This window comes from Pipistrellus hanaki, assembly GCF_964339955.1.
Source record: "Pipistrellus hanaki genome assembly, chromosome: 2".
Taxonomy (NCBI): domain Eukaryota; kingdom Metazoa; phylum Chordata; class Mammalia; order Chiroptera; family Vespertilionidae; genus Pipistrellus; species Pipistrellus hanaki.
This window is the reverse complement of record NC_140504.1, coordinates 43,314,160-43,339,754: the sequence shown is the minus strand read 5'-3', so window position 1 is coordinate 43,339,754 and position 25,595 is coordinate 43,314,160. Positions and strand designations below refer to the sequence as shown.

Here is a 25,595-nt window from a genome sequence, read left to right as displayed (position 1 = left end):
GTTCTAGAGATTCATCTAAAGCCAAATAGTTAGAAAGCAGCTGAGGAAGGTCTTGGACTCAGGTAACCTAACTTAAGTCCTAAAGTCCCCTCTCATATAAAACAGTTATTAAGAGTAATAAAATTCTAATGTTTAGGCAATAATTTATGTTTCTTATTTTCTAAAGGTAGAGAAAAAATCAGACTCAGTAATTATCAAACCACATTCCTTAGAATACTGGATTCCCTCATAAAAAGGATGACAATATAGTTTATCATAAAACCAGGATTATTTTTAGAAGAAAGGAAGTTCTCTTATTAATAATGTTGGGACAGAAATTCCTGAGGGTTTGGGGAGAGGGTGTAGAAGAAAAGAAGCCAAGCAGATAACCTGCTTAAGTTCCTACAATAGAATCAATTAGACCTGCTCTATTTTTATTAGTTTTATATATTTAGGGTCTCAATAAGATTTTATTTTAAAATGGCTTTTGTCTCTTAAGAAAACAAGAGTACTAACTTGATTAGGAACCTCTAGCTCTGGCTATTCCATCCACAACATCTATAGTGCCCACATTTCTATTCATCATAAAAATCAAGCTTAAATGCTATCTCACCCACAATACCTTCCCACATATTCAAGGCAAAAGTTATTTTTATTCTATTATATTCCACTTATACCTCCACTCAAATATTTAATTCAGTTTTCTAAGCAGTAGAATAGCAAACATGCCTGTCTGTCTATACATCTAAACCAAGGTTTCTCAACTTTGAGACCATTGTTATTTAGGGCCAGATAATTCTTTGCTTAAGGACAGGATAGACTATTTTAGAAAGTTAAGAAGCATCCTTAGCCTCCACTCACTAAATCCCAATAGCACCCCACCCCAGGTATGACAACCAAAATTGTCTAAACACATTGTCCAATATCCCCTGAGGGAAAAATCATCCCCTGTTGAGAACCACTAAACTAAAGAAAGTATAGCATAATGTAATGTGAGTATTGAAATCAAATAGATCTGGTCTTAAGTTGCAAATATGATAATCACTAGCCCCTCTCTGAATTTTATAGTACATTTTCTATAAAGTAAGGCTACTAATAGGATCTAACTCATAATTTGTAAGGATTAAACTAACTTGAATAAAGTTTGTATATAAGCTCTTTGTGTTTGTACACATGTGCTCATGCATTTCACTAAAGGGTGAGGAAGTCAAATAGGATGAGGCTGGAATTTGGAATCATATTACAAAGGGCCATAAAGGAAACCTACAACTAATAATCAATAAACATTGTCAATTAACCACTGTCATCATCGTCGTCGTCGTCATCATCATCATCATCATCATCATCAAATTATGATTTCCTGCCAAAACCGGTTTGGCTCAGTGGATAGAGCGTCGGCCTGTGGACTGAAAGGTCCCAGGTTCGATTCCGGTCAAGGGCATGTACATTGGTTGCGGGCACATCCTCAGTAGGGGGTGTGCAAGAGTTTCTCTCTCATCGATGTTTCTAACTTTCTATCCCTATCCCTTCCTCTGTGTAAAAAAATCAATAAAATATATATTTAAAAAAAAGAAATGTTTGTAAATGAGATTACTAAGTGCCTCCCCAGTCCTCATCATAAGCTTCATTGCATGAGAATTCTTTGTGGCCTCAGAATCTAAGTGCTATAAAGAAAGAGATGACACTATTTTATACTCAGTGAACTTGAAAAAGAGCCAGATGCACTTTATGTGTAGTTTTCTATGAAACCTCTAAAAGGAGGAGGAGCCTGGAAGACAGGACAAGCAGTACGTTGAAGGAGAGGCAGATAAAAGGACAAGTCCCCAAGCTGGGTTTTGAGTGTTTCAAGCACCTGAATTCAATCTGTATGACAAAAACACAGTGTCATCTGATATGAATGCCACCAGCCACATACTTTTCTCTAAAAGCTTTTATACACCCATCCCTGCCTCCTTCCTTTATTCCAGTCTTAAAAACATGGGGTCAAATTTTAACAACTCCAATTACATAGGAACTTGGTAGGATAAGGTTTAGCTGTGTGTGTGTGTGTGTGTGTGTGTGTGTGTGTGTGTGTGTGTGTTGGTTGGGGAGTGTTGAATATTTTTGACTTTACAACTGTTATTTACCAGCTGAGTGACTGGGCACCTGGTTTGCTTCAGGTGCTGTCTGCCAGCAGTCCACTGCCCAGAGTCTCAGTTTTCCTTATTACAACCATCCTTTGCTTCCTGTTTACACTGGGTAAAGAGACCTAGTTTCATGCCTACACTGCCACATTCCTCAGCTGAGCAGGTTTTCCAAGCCTGCAGGCTATAAGTTTCAGTCTCCCTATGTAGAAACTGAAGCATGCTGGGATACAGAGTAAGTCCATCCAATACACAACACTGAAAACCACTTGGGAAGTTACACAGCTGGACAACATGTCTATATCTTCCTTGCACATTTTATTTGGAGCTATCTTTATATTGCAGCTATGAGTATGTCCAAGTACGTAGAGAGAAAAGGAGGATGAGGCAGAAGTTCCTTTCCTAAAAAAGTGAGGTCTGTACACATTCTAATTTGCATACTCATCCTATTCCATTCATATACCTTTCTAATTTGCAGCTTCTAACCATATTTCTTTTACTTAAAATGACTTTTCCCACCTTCTTTGATGCTTAAATCACCCACCTTGAAATGTATATCAAATGTTATGTCACCTGTTAACTTTTGGATTTACCTGTTCCCTCTTCTGGGCTCCTATAAAACCTTGGGAATCCATCTATGAATAGTCTTTGCACATTCAGTTATAATTTGTTAATTCCATTTTTTTAATCTTCTCCCTTTCTAATATAAGTATTGGGAGGGCAAAATCTGTTTTGTTCTTATTAGGGCTAAGGATACAAAGTCACATTTAATTGCTAAAATATTGATTCACTTTTATAATTTCCTTACAATGAAAGGTAAAGATTTCAGAAAAGAATAAAAAGAGAATGCAATCACTTTAATTTGGCTGTAGAGCTTCCCTGATACATTCACTATTATTCACCAGCACTGGGCTCTCACTAGTCACTTAGAGCAAGACTTTTTACACACTATCAAAACCCAGCAAGGCAATAGTTAAAAGAGGGGAGATAAAACTACAAGTTGCAAATGCTAAGTTAATAAAACAATGGAGGATATCTTAGCCTTTTCATAATGTATAGTGTCGTATTATATTATACTAGAGCCCCGATGCATGAAATTCAGGCATGGGAAATGTGTCTCTCAGCCCAGCCTGTACCCTCTCCAATCTGAGACAGCCCAGACTGTACCCTCTCCAATCTGAGACCCCTTGAGGGATGTCCAACTGCCCATTTAGACCCTATCCTGGTAGGATCGGGCCTAAAAGGGGAATTGGACATCCCTCTCACAATGCAGGACTGCTGGCTCACAACTGCTTGCCTGTCTGCCTTCCTGATTGCCCTTAACCATTTCTTCCTGCCAGCCTGATCAACACCTAACTACTTCCTTGCCAGCCTGATTGATGTCTAACTGCTCTTCTGCCAGCCTGGTCACCCCTAACTGCCCTCCTCTGCCAACCTGGTGCCCCTTAACTGCCCTTCCCTACAGGTCCAGTTGCCCCCAACTTCTCTCCTCTGTTGGCTTGGTTGCCTCTAACTGCCCTCCCTTGCAGGCCTGGTCCCTACCAACTTCCTTTCCCTGGCTGGTGATCAGGGCTGATCAGGGACTTCTGGCTGCTGGCTGAAGCCTTTCTTCATTCATTCCACACCACCTCTGGTAATTAGCTAGCGAGCGATCGAACTCCCAGTTTCCCAGTTGAACTCCCGCAGAGACAATGTGCATATTAGTTATATATATATATAGCATTATATTATGTTTATATCTTATTATTTCCTATTTTCACAACTGTTTTATTTATTTATTTATTATTATTATTTTTTAAATATATTTTATTGATTTTTTACAGAGAAGAAGGGAGAGAGATAGAGAGCTAGAAACATCGATGAGAGAGAAACATCAACCAGCTGCCTCTTGCACACCCCCTACCGGGGATGTGCCCGCAACCAAGGTACATGCCCTTGACCGGAATCGAACCAGAGACCTTTCAGACCACAGATCGACGCTCTACCACTGAGCCAAACCGGCTTCGGCTCTGTTTTATATGAATAATGCAAAGTATCTGGACAGATTAGAAAGTGTTGGTGAGGTTCTGATATAAGCAAGAATGTCTGCAAAGAGACCATTTGACCATCATATTTGCCAGATGCAGAGTACTATAGTGAGATGGATTTTAGAAAATATATTTTGACATAGTATTGCATAAATGTGATTATGATTTTTTTAGTCAATGAGACTAAGAGGTAATTTAAATCATGTCTATTAATGTTTTTTGCTAGGGTAACTTCCTAACCAAGCATCCCCAAGAGTCAGCTTTGATCCAAAATTGTATGAAATGAAATCTCTGTTACTGGTGTGCTTTTTCTCCTGAGATTCAGACCAAAATTTTTAACTGATTGACAACCAGTTCTACCCCATGTTCCATGGACATTTCAAATTCATCTCCTAAAGTGAACCTCCAAACCTACTCTTCTTTTAGATTTCCCCACTTAAATTAATGGAATCATCATCTATCCAGCCAGAAATCTTTGAAATCTTCTTCTTCACCTATTATATCCTGCCAGTTATCTTCTTCCATTGAGTCTATATTCTGAACAACTCAAAATGTCTTTATCTTCTCTTTATTCCTACCACTTCTACCCTAATTTAAACACACATACCTATAGGATGAGGCAAAAGTAGGTTTATAGTTGTAAGTACTCAAAATGGGCAAAAGTAGGTTTATAGTTGTAAGTACTCAAAATAGAGTTGATTCCTATATTTATTACTTATTAAATATTGTATTATTTTCCATATTAATAATTATAAACTTACTTTGACCCTACCCTGTATTTTTCAAGCTATGAAAATTGTGGTGGCAAATATATAAAATTAAACTCCAGCTCAACTGAATTATCCTGTGTCTAAGAACACTCCTTGTACCTTTGTGTGCCTCCACTCCTCTTCATTTGATACATACTTCTGCTTAAGTAAATTAGTATTCATTTAAAATTCTTTGTCTTTTTATCTGCTTCCTCAGTTAAGCAATGCATTCCACAAAGGGAAGAATCTTATCTCATTGATTTTTGTATCCTTAACAATAATCATAATGCCTGTGCTTTGTAGGTGTGAGAAAGTAATTGTTGAATAAAGAGAACCTAGAAGAAAAGATTCTGAGGAAAAATAAATTTGGATTTTTAAGGATAATAATTTATCCCATTATAGTGCAAATAACTTTTTAAAATTTTACTGCATGTAACTCAGCTCTTTATGATTCCCTTTCCTGTGCCATATTAGTTTTTTTTTCTTCATTATTTCAGCTATTTGATTCAGTTAGGCAATTTTCCTCATACTCTTCTACTTATGTTTCATTCATAAGGAAAATGGAAAAATTAGTTTATATTATTCTTTTAATATCTATGTTATGCCAAAATATTCATATAAAAGGTATTCTATATCCCCAGAATTATCTTTATCTTATTTATTCTTTTATGTTAAGATAATTGGGTCTTAATCAAAGCCAGTCTTCGAAAATGTCCTAAATATTAATATTGTGACATAAAAACCAACAACAAAAGAAAAACTAAGATTCTAAGAACTGGATCAGAATACTCATCAGCACACATCCCAGATGGAGATCACTTGTTTTACTACAGAGTTGGGAGGTGGGTGGTCTTTAAATTAAGAAATAGCTTGGCAAAAGAGATATCCAGACTGCTGCCAGGAATTAAAAAAAAAAAAAAAAAAAAGAGGTGGAAAAATAATGAAGAAAAGCCTTAAAAGCAATGCACCTAACAGATCCACAAAGTAGTTTGGTTGACTGAAAACCAACAAGCCAACTAGCCAATCATTCCTTATGCTCAAGTCCAAACATGTAGGGGACTGCGCATGCATGCACACACACACACACACACACACACACACACACACACACACACACTACTGTTCATACTTCTATCCAGCAAGAGGTATATCAACATCAAATTTCCCTTTTAGCTTTGGCTAATAGAAAGGCCCGAGAAAAATTTAATGTTCCAGTTTACTATTGATAATTACATTCATGGGTATTTGGGAGATAATTATTCTAGGCCCTTTCAATATTTTAGTTTTCAACTTACTTCTTATATGATTTGATTGTGTTCACCCATTAACAGAATAAAACAAAGCACTAATAGGAATTAGAGTAATGCAGTGGCATTTCTCAATAGTTAATAGAGCTTGTTTTTTAATCCTTCACCCAAAATTTTTACTACCAAAGGACACTCAAAGAATAAGTACTTGATGCACAAAATATGAGGAGTAAAAGAAGACTTGGTCCAGGAAGTGATTAATATAATAACAATGGCTATTGCTGTTATTTATAATATTTATTAAGTTGTAATTTATTTTGACATACAATAAATTATAATTACTATTCATTCAAAATATATATTATTTTAATAACTAGATTCCCTTTACAGATAGGGAATGGCTTTGGAAAGTTACATTATTAAGTCCTTGAGTTGTAATAGCTGGTTTTAAAAAAGAAACAGTTAGCCCTAGCTGGTTTTGCTCAGTGGATAGAGAATCAGCCTGCACACTGAAGAGTTCAGGATTCAATTTCAGTCAAGGACATGTACCTCATTTGCAGGTTCCATCAGGCCCTGGTAGGAGCATGCATGAGGGGCAACCAATCAATGTGTCTCTTTCACATTGATGTCTTTCTCTCTCTTTGTCTCTCCCTCTGAATTCTACTCTCTAAAAATCAATGGGAAAATATCCTTGAGTGAGGATTAACAAAAAGAAAAAACAAACAAACAAACAAAAAACACAACAGATAAACTTCTCTATGCTGTTAATAAGAAAAAATAAAACAAGATTTCAGGGTGTGGCAAGAGCAAGATAGAGAGAAGAGGAAAGAGGATTATGGAGCAATTCATTAGGGTGTTATTATCCATAAGGTCTTTTAAAAACATGGATATCTGATATTTCATTTGAAGTTTGGGATGTTATAATGATGTAAACTCCCACACTCTCTCCCTGATGCCCTCAGTGGGTCTACTTTCATATAAATTTCTTTGCATAAATGCTATGGTTTTCATTTTGTTTTGTTTTGTTTTGTTGATGTTGGGTGGTAAAGAGTCAGTCTAGGGAATTCTGTTGATGCTTGGGTTGAGGTATTGAAATAGGATTATAGAAGGAAGAGTAGAAACATTATCCATACAATGAACTAATTTGGTGCTTGTAATACGTAGCTTGGAGCCAGAATAAACCTAAAACCATAAATCCCTAAGATTATTGCCTAAATCTGGAGAGGACCACTGACTTTTCCTGAGAGCAGAATGGAATTCAATCTACTTAAAGGATGCTAAAAACCCCATCTAGTCTCTAATCATACATTTTGCCTCATATCCTTTTTAGAATAAGGGGCATAGATTTAAAATATTTGTTTTTGATATACATATAAACTTATATGAATAAGTGGGTTTAAAATAATGCAAGAAATGCAATGGATACCATCTAGCCACAGGAGACTTTACATGCAGGTTTTCATGTTCTGAATTTATATAAAATGACTTGTGATATTTAAAGTGAATGCCAGCACTAGAAAGGACAGGGAAGGCAAGAATGTATAAGCATTTAATAAACTTGTATGTGTCTATCTGGTTTTGTTGAAAATGTAAAGTTTAATCTTCAGTGCATGCATGGTTCAATTGTTTTATTTAGAATATTTTATCTTATGTTTCCTTGGGGAAAAAGAAAGAATAGTAACAGTGAATCCACCTGCCACCAATAAATTTATAATCTATTTGGTGAGATGCGATTTATGGACATAAAATACTGTGAATTGCTTTAAAGGTTATAGAACATTTTTTTAACACATTATCTCATTTAACCTTATAATGATCCAATGAATTTGGGAAAAAGGTCACTGTTCATTATTTCCAATTAGAGATAAGACAACCAAAGTGCTGAGAAAAAACTGATATAAATATGACTACAGAGGCATACTTCATAGTGCACACTATCCACACTCCTCTGAATAAAATAATTAGAATTTAATTAAGTATAGAATACCATATGCATCCAATGGGTAATAAGCATAGTTAGACAAACACAACTACTATAATTTTCAAACAATATTACATTATGATTTTCTGCTAAGAAATTAGCAAGACAGAAATAGCATGGTATGGATAATATAAATATCATATATTAGGGGCCTGGTGCATGAAATTTGTGCACTAAGGGTGGGGGTTCCCTCAGCCCAACCTGCCCACTCTCACATACTGGGAGCCCTCAGGGGATGTCCTACTGACAGCTTAGACCTGCGCCCCATGGGCCCCACAGTCTGGCCTCCCCTTGTGGGAGGCAACCAGGCTGATCAGGAGAAGGAACCACCAGCCCTATAACCTGCCCTGCAGCCACTGCCACCCAGCCACCAAGGTGTTTTCATCAATACGGACTTGAGTCTCTTCACCAAGAAAAAATGACAACTTTCTTTAGGCATTTTCAAGATGTGTCTTTCATAAGATATGCATTTCTTTCTTTCTTTTTTTTAATTCTCACCTGAGGATATGTTTCCATTGACTTTTAGAGAATGTGGAAGAGAAAGGGAAAGACAGAGAGAAACATCAAAGTGAGAGGAACATTTTGATTGGTTGCCTCCTGCATGAGCCCTGATCTGGGCCCCAGCCAGGATGGAGCCTGCAACCTAGGTACATGACCTTGATCAGAATTGAACCCAGACCCTGCTGTCTGCAGGCTGAGGTATTATCCATTAAGTCAAACTGGCTAGGGCAGGATATGACATTTCTTAGCCCTCCAGCAGCAGACCTTCATTTTTTTTCCTCCAGAAGTGTGGTGGAAAAACCCTAAATTACCATTTTGCATTCTTATTACCCAAGTTACTAAGAATATTACCAGTGGCATACAGGAAGCTTAGCCAATGTGCAGTCAGAAAAGATGTTTCCTCTGTAGTTCACACCAATTGAGGGCTGGGCCCTGCCCAGGCCTAAAGCCTCTGGCCAAAGCTTTAGGCCTGGGCAGGGTCCCATCAGCTCCCTCTGATCACTGGCTCTGTCCCTTCCCAGGCCTGCCCAGGCCAAAAGCTTCTTGGGCAAGAGTGGATCCCCAGCTCCCTGCAATCAATTGCAGTGGGTCTGCTCCTGCCCAGGCCGAAAGCAGACCCCCACCTTCCTCACCAGGAGATGGATCGCAGGAGGTCCACTCCTGCACCAGGCTGAAGCAACCTCCAGCTTCCTGTGATCAATTGCAGGGGGTCTGCTCTGGCACCAGACAAAAAGCCTCCAGCAGAGGTTTTCGGCCCGGTGCTGGAGCGCACCCCAGCTCCCTGCGATCCATACAGGGGGTCCATTCTGAGCACTTATGTATACAAATTAACCACCATATTTTGGGTTAATTTGCATAGTCACTCTGATTGACTATAAGCGTAGTGAAGGTATGGTCAATTTACATGTTTGTCTATTATTTGGTAAGATTTTTAAAATATATAAAACATCTCCATTTACTAAAAACTTATATAAACCTCTTTGAGTTTTTACCTATATAAGCCTCAAGTAAACTTATCTAATAATAGACAAACACAAATTGAATGTACCTCTGCTACGCTACCAGCCAATCAGGAGTGATATGCAAATTAACCCAAATTAACCCAGCGGTTAATTTGCAGACACAGGCACCAACTGATGGGGTGTTCTGCCTCACCCCTGTCTCTCAGGTTATCTGGGCAATGTGGGAAGGTGGGACTCCCAGAGCAGAAAGAGGAGCTTTGGAGCCTGAGTGGACAGGGTCTGGGCCAGAGTGGTAAGGTGGTGCTGCCAGTCAGGGAAAGGAAAGCCCATTCTAGCACAAATCTTTGTACATTGGGCTCCTAATATCTTATCTTATCTATTTTTTTTTTTTTACTGTACATGCTTTAGAAACACAAAACTGTAGCAACAAAGCTAACCCAAGAGTGAATTCTTACCTTGCAAATTTCAAGGAACTGCTCACTGGTATATCTCATAGGATGCTCTGTGAAGGTAGCATAAGGCACCTCAGTGGACCATGGGTTCCAACGGGACAATAGAGACTGCTGCTGCAGGCTCCCCCAGTATATCCTAAGGCCTTCTCCTTGTCTCCTACAAAATAAAAGAAGGGTTAAAAAGGAGTTTCCCTTTATATTAGCCATTTCATTACATTAAAACAAAAAATAAAGGGTGGGAAAAGGTTGTACTATTTCAGTCAGCCTTTATATCATTGCTGAGAAAAGTGGCTTAACTATCAAACAGTTGAATTGTTCCAAAAATATCTAATAAAAGAGTAATATGCAAATTAACTTTCACCCACAAGCCATGCCTACCAGTCACGCCCACCGGCCAATCAGAGGGAGTATGTAAATTAACCCCAACCAAGATGGTTGCAGCTAGAGAGAGTAGGAGGGAGGGTTGGGTTTCCCTGGCACTGGAGGAAGCCAAGCTTTCCACACATCCTGGCGGGCCCAGGCCTCCACTCAAGGATACAAAGTTTCAGTTATAGAAGGTAAATAAATTCCAGCAGAAATGGCAGCACCATGGAGCTGGAAGAGCTAGGATTCCCCCAGGCTATGGAGGAAGCCAAGCTTCTATAGCCTTGGCCAGCTCAAGCCTTCACTCCAGGCTACAAAGTTTCAATTATAGAAGAACATAAATTCCAACAGAAATGGTTGCCACCAGGGAGCAAGCAGGAAGTTTGGCTCTGCTCTAGGCTACAAAGTTTCAATTGTAGAAGATAAATAAATTCCAGATACCAGGGCCTCCACTTGGGTCGCTGGGTTTCATGGCTGGCCTGCAAATCACCACAGGCCCCTCGCACAGGCCACCTCATGCCCCAAGAGAACCCCACTCTGATCCAGGACACCCTTCAGAGCAAATCAGCTGGCCCCCACCCATGCACCAGGTCTCTTCTCTATGCTATCTAATAAAATAATAATATGCAGATTGACCATCACTCCAACACACAAGATGGTTGCCCCTATGTGGTCAAAGATCCTTCCCCCATGTGGACACAAGATGGCCACCACAAGATGGCCAGCAGGGGAGGGAAGTTGGGAGAGACCAGGCCTGCAAGAGAGGGCAGTTGTGGGCAATCAGGCAAGTGGGGGAGGAATTTGGGAGGCACCAAGCCTGCAAGGGAGGGCAGTTGAGAGGGACAAAGCCTGCAAGGGAGGGCAGTTGGGGGTGACCAGGCTGGCAGAGGAGGGAAATTGGGGGCAAACAGGCTGGCAGGGGAGCAGTTAGACATCAATAAGGTTGGCAAGGGAGGGATTAGGGGGTGATCAGGCTGGCAGGTAGAAGTGGCCAGGGGCAATAAGGAAGGCAGGAAGGTGAGCAGTTGGGGCCAACAGTCCTGGATTCTGAGAGGGATGTCCCATATTGGAGAGTGTACAGGCTGGGCTGATGGACCCCCTGTCCCCCATGCATGAATATCATGCAACCGGCCTCTTAGTAGAAGAATAAAAGGATGAATTTGCTTTCAAACAGATGATTTCAAAGTGTGGTTGAGAATTCTATGTGGAAATGCCTGGTTGGACAGATGTCAAGGATAGACATTTGAACATTGACCTCATGCCAACATGGTAAGACTTAAAAGAGAAAGGAAGAAGGAAGAGTTAAGTTACTGGGACAGAAACTGAGACAGTAAAGGTGGGAGATGATTTCAAAGAAAAAAGAAATGACAAAGATTTCCACAGAGCCATAAATATAAACAAAGAACTGAGAGGGAAAAAATAGGCACTTCCCAAATAAGAAAATATATATAATCTTTAAGAAACAAAATTTTAGCATTAAACATGTCAAAGCTCACAGGGACATTGTCCCTGCCTTTTCCCACCAAATTCACAATTCTGGCCCAGGCCTGGTCATCTGGTAAACCCATAAAAAGCCATCTTGAGAATGGTGGGAAGAAAGTTGCAGCAGGGGTGTATGGCCAAAATGAATGACAAATTTGTAATTTCTGTGGCCTCTACCTTTCCATATGGCCACCAGAGCTCATGGTTTGTGGTTTTAGGCATATCTGATTGCAAAGAGATCCCTAGAGGTTAAGCCAAGCTCAGGAGCTTGGCATTCAACAAGCTAAGTTATCTGTAATTCTAAACAGCCCCATGGAATATCACAGGGGTCTTGTTTCTTCTAGAAATTAAATCCTGAGATCTAGAATTAAAAACTGGAGCTTAATTGTGGTCCCTTCACAAAGCTGTGACTTTCTGTATTAAGGAAGAATTCCTTTGGAAATGATATTGTGGTTTCTGAATGTTTATTCATGTAGAGATGTGAAAAAACACCATCTCAAACATAAACATATAGCACCCTTCGTTCAATTGGCTGGTCCTTCAGCTGCTTTTTACAAAAAGGAAGTTAAAAGAGAGCCTGGCACATTCTGCTGTCTAGTTTTCAGATTTTTGATGATTTGAAAGCTGACACCAACCTTTTCTTATACTTAATTTTTTGCCCAAAAAGAAAAGGAAAGGAAAAGAAAAAGGAAGATGATGAAGAAGAAAAAAGACAAATATTGTACATACCTCTAAAGTTCCCTTCCTAACCCTTCACCTTCTCAGGTGCTATAGTGACTTTTATCATCCCCCTTGTATTTCCCTTCATTTGTTTCCCTTGCCTGGTAATAAACCCAGTTTAGTGAATATCCTATATGTGCAGGTTAATGGAATATTCTGGCTTGATTCCATTAAAACAACTTGCACAATGGAATTATTTACCACTTCATATGTTAATTTATGTACTGAGTAAAATTTTGCTTTTATCCAAAAGGGATGAAAATCTGCCAAGATGGCTTATCTAATAAGTGCATTTTATATTCTTTCACCTTAGGGAAACCCCTTACGCATGAAATTCTTGAGAGACCCTATTTCTAAAAAGACAATCAATTTGAGTATGGCAATGACCTTTTTCAGAGATGTAGTATACTTATAAACATGTAAGTTCAGCCAACCTTCTCACCTGAGCTCCAGAGGTAATAGATGGAAAGATAAATCTAGAACTAGTCTCTCCAAAGGCAAAATTAAGGTGTTATTTCTCAGAAAAGCCAGTGTACTATGAAAATATATCATCTCCTCTTCTGTCAAATGTCAGTAGGGCAATTGTGGTGAACATGATATCTTTATGGCCAGGAATGCTTTATTAAAGAATTACTTGTGCTTTTCACGAGGAAAGTAAAGTAAGATAGAGTAAAAAGTTCAGTGAACAGGATGGCAGGTAGTCCAGTGTTAGACTCTTGGTCTTGACACTTAATGCTGTGTAACCATGGGAAAGCTTATTTCTTTTTATGAATCTGTTTCCCCTATGTTCTTTTGACTGTCTTCATATGGTGACACTCTAAGGCTTCAGTAACTCTGGGTGAATAATTTAGATAGCTATGGACATGATGCTACTATCATTTAGATAGCTATGGACATGATGCTACTATCATTCACAAAGTCAAGGATATTGGATCTATAAGAAGCCTCTGAGTTATGGCTTCTTCAATTTATAGGAATCAGATTAGCCCTCCCTTCCCCTCCAGAACATATCCTCTACTGCAAAGACTACACCAAGTGTTGTCTCATGACTCCTAGGCAACTTTAGCATCTACCACATTATTTCACAAACATGTAAAAACAACAATCAGCCAGTATAGAGGAATAGTAGTTTAAGCCTTATAAACTATAGAATGTCAGAACTAGAAAGGTTCTTAAACCCAGTCTCTTTTTTTTCTGGAGATGGGAAAACTGAGACTCAGAAAGGACCAGAACTTTTCCCAAAGCATCACTATACAGAGGCCTAGTTGGTGAGAGCCATAGTTTCTTAAAACCTTGTTTAGGTATATTTTCTTCATTCTGGACTATAGTTACTAAATACATTCCAAGTTAAGGTTCTGCCATTACACAACATAGCCTTGTTTCCAATCAGACACATAGTTATAAGAATTGCCCTAAGGAGCCTGCCATCTTTTGTGGGCTAAAAGTCTGCTCAGGAATTCTAGTTAAAGGTCAGGAAGAAAATCCCTATCTCAAATGGAACTGTAGATATATATATATATATATATATATATATATATATATATATATATTCAATATTAACAATTCTGAGATTGTAGGAAAACAAGGTATTACTAGAAATAAGAGGGGAATTACAAAAACTTTGTCATCAGGGTAAGTATACCTCTTACTGAGCTATTATGGCTAAATTTTTCAAAGTAGGGGTACAATCCCTGGTATAAAATGTGTCAAATTTTAAGCAAACAATGACTTGGTAGCTTTCTTCTCAAAATCATACTCTGAGTATATTGTCTTTGCGCATTTCACAACAACTTTCTGATCTTTAGATAGCAGTAATTTTATAAGAAGCAAGATGATAACTAATAAAAATGGTTTGTATTATGTAAGGCACTGTCCAACTAGCAAATATTGAGTGGTAGTATGTATTATAATGCATATTGTGTACTGTTAGAGACTTCTTATTTTTTAAATGCTATTTAACCCCCATAACAATTTTTTAAAACTTCTTTTGTAGAAATAGTGAAGTTAATAGGAAATAAGATAAAGACTTTAACCAAGTGTCATCAGATCACAGAGTCAAGAACTACTAGTGGAATAAAATAAAAAGGGGGAAGAGAAACAGCATTATCCCTGTTACTGGCCCAAAATTCATGCTTCAAAGGCTAACCTCAAAATGTCAGAGTTTGGAGTAAGAAAAGGCTTATTGATTGAGACAGCATCAATCGAGAAAATGGGAGACTTAGTGGTGCCTCAAATCCATCTTAAGAAAATACAGAGTTCAGGCTTCTTTTATGTCAAGCGGAAAGCAGATGGAAGAGGAAAGAGTTGATTGATGACTGCAGATATCTGGGTGCCAGCAGCGGTTCAAGAAAGATTGTGTTTAGTTTGTTGACCCTGGTTGGTATAAATGTGGTCAAGAGGTACCTGCAAATCTTTGGTAAACAATACATATTTCCTTTATCTCCTTGGGAGAGACACTTTCTGGTAAGGGGTTATTTTTGTAAAACTCAAGCAACAAGCACAGTTCCCCCAATGATTAACAGTTCTACATGCAAGAAGTTATTTACCTGAAGGCCATGGAAGTAAAGCAGGTTTGAAGATGATGGAGTCAGAGAGATTGAGCATTTCTCTCTCTTACAATTATAACCTATTTGTTTCCACTTTCTAAAGTCAAGGAAACCAATTGTATTTGGCCTCCATTCCCACTTCTTATTCTTCACTTTTAGTAAACATCAAAATCTCACAGAATGGTACAGAAGTAGAGGAAGAGGTCTATAAAGACAAATCAGTAATTGATGGAAGAAGGGGGGTTTATAATAGATATTTTTAGTATCCTAGGCTGCTGATGGGTTTGGGACACCCTGGGGACATGGAGAGAATGTAAACACATTCTGCAAATCTTATTGTGTGACTCTGTCCCAGCCCCTTTTGGATTCTTATCATGGACAAGTTGGAAGGCTCCTTAGAGATGTGCTTCCAATTCTTTCATTTTATAGATATATAAATTGAAGACCAGAATTTTCACAGATCAGAGTTCTTCCTTCAGTCAGTCACATTAATTATATATTCTACTTAGTGACTAAGACTCAGAATTCTGCTCAAATAAAATTGTCAGAAGGGTAGAAGGCCTAAGCAATTACTACTTTAAATCATAATTGCATCCCAAAGAAGGTTTGCATTTTTCACCAGATAAATAAATAAATAAATAATAAATGGAAAGCCATGTTGAAAAGATAAGGCTTACACAGAAGAAACTATCACAGATGTGCTGAAGAACCAAACATGAAAAATAAATGCAGTTTAACAACACAAAGAGGAGCTGCAAATTGAACTGAGGTGAGACTTTTTTCAATAACAAGCTTTGTAATAGAAGAAATTATTTCTATCATGAAAAACTCCTCTCCTTGAAGTATTTTTTAGCTGAATTAGAAAAATATGACATCTAGTCACCAGTCTGGGTTCATTTGCTCATTCCACACATTCTTCTTTCTTTGGAGAGAAGCCACACATCCTTTTTCATAGCACAATATAGCCAACTTCCTTCCCTTTGACTTTCTACTCTTGGCCTTCACAGATACCAGGTTGAGGTGTTAAACTACCCAATAGAAGAACTCAATGAAGGGCCCAGGCTCCTCTGGAGGAAAAATGGCACCTTCCATTATTACCTCAGTCAGCTGCCCCCTCCTTTCTACACATCTCAAATCTCAAAGCTCCACCACAGAATTAAAAACATAGCTCAAGGCCCCAAAGCAAGATTTATGAGGAAGCACAGACATTAACTCTTGCTCTAAATGCAGGGCGTGTGCTTGTAAGTATGGGTGAGCAAACAGAGGGAGGCGGTGCAGGAGGAGGGCGGGCAGGGAAAGGGAGACAGCAGTTCAGAACAGCACAATATATTTTCTTAATGTCTCCTTTCAGGCTGTATTGTTGAAAGGTAGGCCTTCTAGGCCCATGAAACGTTAGTTCCTTGCTTATTTAATCTGTACAAAAGCAGGGACTGAGTTGGCACCCTGGAAGGGATTCAATGCTTCTTTGCTCATTGAATGACCTCAGACAAAATATTTTCCATGACAGGAACCCAAAAGACGCTGGCACAGAGTCAGACAATAAGATTTGCAGAATGTGTTTACATTCTCTCCATGTCCCCAGGCTGTTCCAAACCCATCGGCAGGTGCTGCCTTTATCTGTTCTCTTTGCTCACCTGGCTTCCTCCCAGAAGTTTCCAGGGCCTTGGGCTCAGTGAGATTAACTGTTTACTGACATGGGTAGCCAAGAAATTCTATGGGTATATTACTTGAGGGAGAGGTAAGTGATAAAGTAAACCTAGGTCAGCAGTGTTCATAAAGAGAGAATCTAGGGGCATTTGGTGCCATGGTAAGACTCTTGAGTAACAGTGAGAAGGTGTGAGTTCAATGGCTATATTTGCTACTAGCTTGATGGATAATTTGAACCATTTTCTTATCTCTGGGATCTTGCAGTCCATCAGTAAAACCAGGTAGTTGAACTAGATCACCTCTAAGATCCTTTTCTATACCAATAAATTAATGTCTGTGGTGAAAGACCAAAATAATGTTTTATTATAGTGGTTATGCATAAAGCCTTAGGATAACTTAATGAATATGGAAAATTCTCAGAGGGTGGCTGACTTTATTATTTTCTCCTAGAAGAATAAATAACTTAAACTAAAGAATAAAAGACCTAGGATTAAGCCAAAAGCAAAATGCAGAAAAAAGTAGGGGTGGAAAATTATGAAAAGGATTATAGAAAACGGTATGGAATCACCCAATCTAAAACAGATGCTTACCTTTTTAAAAAAAGTTCAGTTGTGCTTGTCCTAGAAATAAGTGGTCATATTTAGGACGAAGATAAAGACTAAGACCCAAACCAAAAACACAACCTAAGATTTTGTGATTCACAGTGTTAGGATATGTATATGTATGTGCAGGCACACAACAAACACTTAGACTAAAATATGGCTCTTATACTGCTAGGTACATAGAAATCACTTCATGAATCCTTGTTTTATGATAGTGAATAAATAAATAAATTCACAGAATAAGTTAAATGTCTGTGAGATTGGGTGCCACATTATTTCATTCTTAAAATGTTACATGTTATGGTAGTAAAATCCCTGAACTTAAAGTTCAAAAATAAAAGTTAGATCTAATCCTAGCATTGATACTAATTTTCTGTATGGTTTACAGCTAGGCACAGCATCTCTAGGATTTCATTTCCTTTTGCTATGGTCTAAATGTGTATCCCAAAATGTATATGCTGAAATCTCAGTAACCCAGGTGATGGAATTAGGAAGTGAAGCCTTTGGGAGGTGATTTGGTCATGAGGGCAGAGTCCTCATGATGAAATTAGTGTCTTTTACTCCAGCCCTGCTCTATGTGGTTCAGTTGGTAAGAGCAGCAGAACCCTATACACCGACGGGTCATATGTTTGGTTCCCATCTGGCACATACCCAGGTTGCGGGTTTGATCCCTGATCAGGATGTGGATTAGAGGCAACCTATAGATATTTCTCTTTCACATTGATGTTTCTCTCTCCCTCTCCTTTCCTCTCTCTGTGAAATCAATGAAAACATATCCTCCAGCAAGGATTAAAAATAATAAAAATAAAATGAATAATCAAACAAAATAAATGCCAGAAACCATAATCCCTTTTACTATGTGAGAACACAGCAAGAAGGTGCCACATGTGAACCAGAAATTGGGTCCTTACTAGACACTGAATCTGTCAGCACTTTGACCTTGGACTTCGCAGAGTTTCATTACATGGAAACAATAAACCATATATTTAAGGCATTATAATCCATCATTATAATCCACATTTCAAGGTGATATGAAATGTCCATAGACACAGAGCTAGTGAAAGCTAGGTTTCTTACCTCGATATTTCTGGTCCAGAGGTAGGACTCTGACCTAGGTCTCCTAGTCCAAAGCCCTAAGTACTACTCAAACTATATGAATGTATAGGAGACCTGAGGGATGGTAACAAAGGGGATATTTAGTGGCATTGCTGGTGGAGGTTGCTCAGAGTAGAGGTCTGGAGCAGGACTGTGTCTGCAATGATGGGAGAGAAAGGAGAGATCGATCACCAGTTTTTTTCCTTACAAATATAAAAGAAAATCTGGCAATAGGAAAAAGTTGTCTGAAGAAAAGTAACAGTAAGCCTATTGCTCTTTGCCAGTTCACTTACACTAGCACTAAACCTGTGTGGAAATCATACAAAGGGGTTGGAAGAAATACACAAGGATATTAACACTATTGATGCAATAAGATTACTTTTGTTTTAGACATTTTTGCTTTCTGTAATAAGCTTGTATTATTTTTACATGGAAACAATAAACCATATATTTAAGGCATTATAATCCATCATAATCTTAGCAGTGTGCTAAGACCTACACACTTGTTATCTCCTGTATTTACCATAAACACACATCTTAGATTTATAGTCTCTGTTTTACAGATGAGGAAACCAAGCTCTAAAGCAAAGAAGCAGTAAATTGTGGAGCTGGGATTAAGATTTAGGTCTCTCCGGTTCCACAGTCCCTCCTAATTCCATCACACGCTATGGATGGACAGGGCAAGGAAGAAAAGGAACATTTATACCAACCACTTGTTTGTTTCCCAGTGAGCCTATATAGAGACAATAATTCTAGAGTTCACATTTGTATTTGTAGTCTCTCTCTTCACCTGAACTAATCTACCCTCTGCCTTTCTCCATAGTGCTGATCCAAGAGTTCAGAAACCTACAGTGGCTTCCATTGCTTATAAAACTCAGAAGCTTTCCTGGCCTGACATTCCAGGCTTTTCATGTGCAGTTCTAGCATTCACTTCCAATATTCAAAACAATGACTCCTCGGGGTTCCAAACAACTCAATTTGCTGAGCCTGTCTGACAGCTTTAGTGATGATTTCCCCAACAAGAAGTAATTTTGTATACTTGTTTATATCACCAAATGAACAGTGAGTTGTTCAAGAATAGGGTTCGCGTCTAATCATATTAATTTCCCTCAAAGTATCTATTTTGTAGTACATGGCCAAACAATTTTCCCAGGTTCTTTACTATAAAAAATAAAGTCAAACAAAACAAAATAACTCAGCCCTCAGAGCAGATTGATCTGGCTGCTGAATTAGTCTATATTTCTGAATTGTACTGTTTACAACTAAACTCTTAAAATGTTTGTTGAGGGGGGTGGGGAATCCTTGATCAATTTTGAGCTGTGCATGAGATTTTTAGAGAAACACCCAGGACAATGGAGCTATACTTTTGCCTGCAGGATGTCTGTAATTCTGCTCTGAAAGCATTGTGCTGAAGATGTTGGCCTAACAGGTCTAAATCAGGGCCCTTCAGTGCCAAGAGGCAGCTACGTGTAGAGAGAAGAGGGCAGGTCTTTCAAAGCTACCAGGTAAAATGTCACACTACAAAGGAAACAATTTTGAGGCAACTCCCTCTATTATCAATTAGGATATTTGGCAAACCATTTTGGCCTAGAATTTGTGAAAGTTTTAATGTCGTCTCTTAAAAGGAAGTTACTTTTAAGCATTCCAAATAACCAAGTCTCAACAGGCACAGAGTAACTGAGTTAAGAAAGAAAGAAAGAAAGAGAGAGAGAGAGAGAGAGAGAGAGAGAGAGAGAGAGAGAGAGAGAGAGAGAGAGAGAGAGAAAGGAAGAAAGAAAGAAAGAAAGAAAGAAATAAAGAAAGAAAGAAAGAAAGAAAGAAAGAAAGAAAGAAAGAAAGAAAGAAAGGAAGCTTCTGAGAAAAACATTTTTCTGAATCTCATCTCTTTTGATTTCTTCTCAAGGGAGACAGAGTAGAAAGTCTGGAATGCATACATGGGCAATAAGAGAGACCAGTTACCACAAACATTTGGCCCAACTTTCTATGGTTCATTGGTAAACAGCCTGAGCTACCCAGGGAGGCAAAGGGCATAGAGGGCTCTCTGATTGACAGAGCAAGAACCCAGCTATTTTCTCATAATACTTGCCTTGGGTCATACTCCTAAGACTGTGATCATTTTGCTTTCTCTACTTTGAAAAAATTTTAAATGAAAAAAAATTAAAAAGATAAAACATGACGCATATTTTTCTCTGTTTTATGAAATCATTTTCTGGGGACATTTATTTATGCATTTCATGTAATACATTATGTTAACAAGCAAAAATTTCCATCTAACTTCCACACACAGATGTAGTCTACAAACTAACATCATTTTCCCTCGTGGCCATAATCTGTATGGCCATTCAGTGTTCAGCAAGATTGCATGTTCAGTGATCCTCTCCATCTCTGCCCAAAGTGGTTATATTCTAGTATCACAAGTAAAATTCCAACAACAAAAAACCATGTTATTTTCCAGGCATTTGGATATAATGAAAGAAGCAATAGAGTTTAGAGGATGCAGACCTGGGTTCAAACCTCAGTGCCTTTATTTACTACATGATCTTGAGGAAGGCACTTTAACCCTCATAGTTGTTTTCTCATCTGTAAAATGGAGGTAAGAATGCCTAATTAGAGGAACAATTGTAGGACTGTATGCAGAGTGTCTGGTGCCTCTCTTCAGAGGTTTAAAGCAGAACTCTGAAAAGCAAATCAGAAGAGAAGAAATTTCAGAATTATCTTGCATTCCTGCCAGTTTCTTTTGCATTCACCCAAAACTGACAAATCATAAATTTGGTGGAGTGGTGTGGAGGTGTGGGGCACAAAGAAATAAGATGGTGTGAAATACTAAACTATGTACAAAGTTAAGATATTCCAAACATTTTCTGAAATGCCACTAATTCACCTGCATTCCACCATATATATACTTGGGGGTAAGTGAGCTAGAGTTTGCATGGGGATATTTTGATTTATCTTCATGTTGCAGTAGTATTGTTTTGCATATGTATGAGCTTGACTTTTATGATTACATTTTTACTTAAGATTTGCTTCAACTGCAGAGCTTTCTATTTCTACCTAGGTCCATAGCAATAGTAAAGATGTAGACCAAGGATCCTCCCTGTTATTTCTCAGTTCTAGTGCTCAGTTCCTTAGTGGGACAACTTTGTATACATAAGTGAGAACAAGCAGCCCACATCTGCAAGTTCCATCTATAGGTCCACTCTCCAAATGGTAACTTCTTGGTCATCCTTCAGGCCTAAATGTATGTCCATTGGCAGCATGGCATGCTCTTGGAAGGACAGGCCCTAAAAGCAAAACAAGACCACTTGGATAGAGAAGTCTAGGGTCTCAGGTACCCAGAGGGTGGGCTAGAACAGTGCAAAACTTTTTGTGGATTTGAATTACCTGGGGTAATTATTTAAAATCAGATTCTGATTCGGTTGGTGAAGTGGGTCCTAAGGTTCTGGACTCTGTACTTCTAATAATAAATCAGATGAGTCTGCCATTGGTTTTATTAACAAGTAGCCTAGAAAGGGGCATGGGCTGTGGTTGGGCACATCCCTTGGCCCTGAGGGATCCTCTCCCTGTAGGGATGGGTATAGTTAGGTAAGGATCAAAGCAGTGTTGTCTAAATTGTGAGCCTAGAACAGGGGTTTTGGTTGCTAAATGGGATGCACAATGGTTTGTACCTGCTTCAAGGTAGGAAGCTAGGGAAAGAGGGCTTCATCAGGACAATTAAAGGAAAAATCCAAAGGATTCAATTCAAACAGATTTTATATGGTTGAATTACCAAAAAGAAGTTACCAAGAAAATTTATTTTTTATTAAGAAAATATAGACTGTTAAGTTTGATTAAAATTATTCAAATGTTTACAGTGATTTTTTTTTTTATCATAGAATATCTCTTTTGATCTCTCTCTTTATTCAAATAACAAACACCTAATTTCTTCAACCATTCTTCATTGGACTAGGTTAAAGCCCCTGAAAAGCCAGGTTATCATCTTCTGAATATGTTCCATCTTTCCAATGTCCTCATTGGAAAAGCAAACAACACTCCAGCAGTGACCCAATCACTGTGGAATATGCCTTGTAAACACCCTCCTTCCTTCGAGAGGATGCATATCTGTTAATTTACCCCAAAACACTAGTTGTATTGATGACTTACCACACTGCTGACTCACCTGGAATTTACCTGCATAGACAGTTTCTAATTTCTAAGTCTTTTTCACTCCTCTTACTGCTTGAATACATTGTGAGAAGTTGATATTCCAATTGATTTTTGAAGAGAGAAGACATGAAAAATGTAGCTCAATGTTAAATTCCGCCTTTGGCACCTGATCTTTCATAAAGAAGCGTTTGATCAGAAACTATAAGGCAGGAGAATAAAAAAATAAGTAAAAACAACCACACCCTCCTGATGCCTGTTTAAGGCTAAATGCTCAAGGCAAAAACAATTAAATGTTTTATATCTTAGTAGGACAGGCATTAAATTACCAGCTCATCTTAAAATGTTTCCATTTTAGAAATAGTTTCTGAGTCAAGGGTGGGGGAGCCCAAGCATATAATAAATGAATGGATAAATAGATGATGGATAGGTAGATAGATATATAATCTCTTATCCTAACCAAAACTTAAGAAATTGCTTATGCAAAAAATATATTAATCTATACTAATAAAAGGGTAATATGCTAATTAGATTGAATGTCTTTGGACATCCTTCTGAATGTCCTTCTGGACAAAGCCAAAGTGGCAGGGGGCAAAGCAAAAGTGGTTAGGGGAGAGAAGTTAGGGGTGATCAAGGGGCAGGCAGGTGAGCAGTTAGGAGCCAGCAGTCCCAGATTGAGAGAGGGATATTCCAGATTAGAGAGGGTGCAGGCTGAGCTGAGGGATTTCGCCCTCCATGCACAAATTTCATGCAACCGGGCCTCTAATCTAAAAGTAAAGCCAAATAAATTATCTTTCCACAACATAATTAAGAGGTGGCAGAACACTTCTGTGTCTGGCAAAATTAATTCTATTTGCATTATAAGATTATTCAAAAGGCTGTAAGAGCTAGATTTTGAACATGGTGTTTAATTAATCCTGTACCATGTATTCACCCTTGGGAACTTTTGATCATTATAATTAAAATTTGCACTTATATACAATCCTCTGAAGATGCTTTGGGTACAACTTCAGTCTCCTTTTACCATATCACCTTACATTCTTATAGAGAGAGAGAAGAAATTATTCAGAATAGCAAAGTAGCTTCTTCATAATTATTTAAAGGTCAATGAGACCAAGTTGGTCTTTTTTGCAATCTGAGTGTGCCCAATGGAGTTTATGTTAACTAAGTACTGAATACTAAACAAAATGACTTATCAGTTTAAGCCACAGAGACAATGTAGTTTTAAAGATGTAAAGCATTGACCTCTATCTTAGCAGCAATATTAGACATTTAATGAATGTGTGCTCAATGGAATTATGATCAAAACACTGCCTCAGGCAACATTCATATGAAATAAGGAAATTCCTCTGTATTTCAAATTCTACCAGGAAATAATAAGTGTTTTTAAAAAGTAGTAGGAGAAAACCACAAAAAGAGAAGCTATAATTACAGAGAGGGAGACTCCATTACTGACTCAAGGATCAGTGAATCCTGAAAGAAGTGGCAATTGGAACATAAAAATATAATAAGAAGTGCACATTCAAAGATTAAAAGTAAGGTTATTCCAAGTAAAAGGACATAATACAAAGGCATGCATCATGTATGGGAAAGTATTGGAGTACCTCTATAAATCATCCTAAATGAGATAGATACTGAATATTATCCTTGAGCTTTAAGTCTTTAACTAGTTCCTTTCCATTCTAGAATGAGGAAGACATTTTTCTCCCACGTGTGTGTGTGTGTGTGTGTGTGTGTGTGTGTGTGTGTGTGTTGAGTAATTGGAAGTGGCCTAGAAAAGTAAGCATTCATATCTTCATGGAAGCACACAGTTTGCATATAACAAACTCTCTCTGATAATTTATGGCCCGGTATGATAAGAAATGTAGCTGCTATTTATTAATAGACACTTTGTATATAATATATATATTATATAAGCTTGCTATATTGTATATAATATAGCAAGCTTCCAAAGCAGATATCATTTTCTATATTTATGAGGAAATGGAAACCAAACTATTCAAAGAGCCTACTTAACAGTAGTGAAGTATTCTCTTTGGTTTGCTTGACCTTAAGGCCTAAATATTCCTTTCTGTGATACACAGTCCACTCTTATGTCTCCAAAGGGTTTAGAGGCTGGTAATATGTTTTTCCCAGCCAAACTCCTTACAAAAGTATTGGAGGGTAAGAGTATTTCAACCATGGTAGATTATCATTCCAGTTCTGCCTTTGTTTATTCTCTTACCCCAAAGAAGCAAAGTGGGCTCCAAGAACAAAGTTTACTATCATAAATGGTGATATGCCATCAATATGATTATTACATAATTTAGAACTGGTTCTGAGAGAGAACTTGGTTCTTCTTTTTCTATAACATCTTACATATCACTGCAGAGGTTGCACAATCTAAATACTGGATTTCAAGTCTGCTTTACTTTGCTCATTGTCTAGAAAGTTAAACTCCAGTCTTTAAAACCAGCAGTCAGTCCCCCAGGCACAGAATCATCTGGTAGAAAGATTGAACTAATAAAGAGACATGTATTAGATATCCAGCCACATTTTTATTCTTATAAATTCATATAGTAGTTCCATTAAAAATTATAAAAAATTGTACAGAAACTGCTGAATTTTTCTGTGTGACTTAAGCCTACTACACAAGGAAGAAGTCAGCAAAAAGGTTGACTTCCTCAATAAATAGATTGGGGTCAAGTAATAGAAGATATTGAAAACTAGGCTAAAGAGTTTATTCTTATCCTATAAGGGATTATTCTATAAACACTTGGGGGCTGAGGAAAACTTTTAATAAGAAGTTAAATATGGACTTGACTGCAGCTTTAAATAAGAAGCTTAGTGGTCAGAACTTGAAGGGGAGGGTAGATTTTGGAAATTATAAAATAAGGGAGACTAGTGAAGAGCTTCTAGATGGAGAATGAGGTAGAATTCAAAGTCAAAGACAATAAATAGTACCTTGACCTCAAGTTGTAAATATCCTTGAAAAACTGT

The 25,595-nt window shown here is 38.0% G+C and overlaps 1 protein-coding gene across 3 annotated transcripts in view; it reads right to left on the bottom strand.

The window, feature by feature from the left end:
* TPRG1 (tumor protein p63 regulated 1) overlaps positions 1-25,595 on the bottom strand; it is a 124,742-nt gene that overhangs the window by 5,774 nt on the left and 93,373 nt on the right. For all 3 annotated transcript variants that reach the window (XM_084871835.1, XM_084871834.1, XM_084871836.1), the window contains exon 5: positions 10,025-10,178. In XM_084871835.1, coding sequence (XP_084727961.1) covers positions 10,025-10,178 — 154 coding nt within the window. The remainder of the gene's footprint in view (positions 1-10,024; positions 10,179-25,595) is intronic.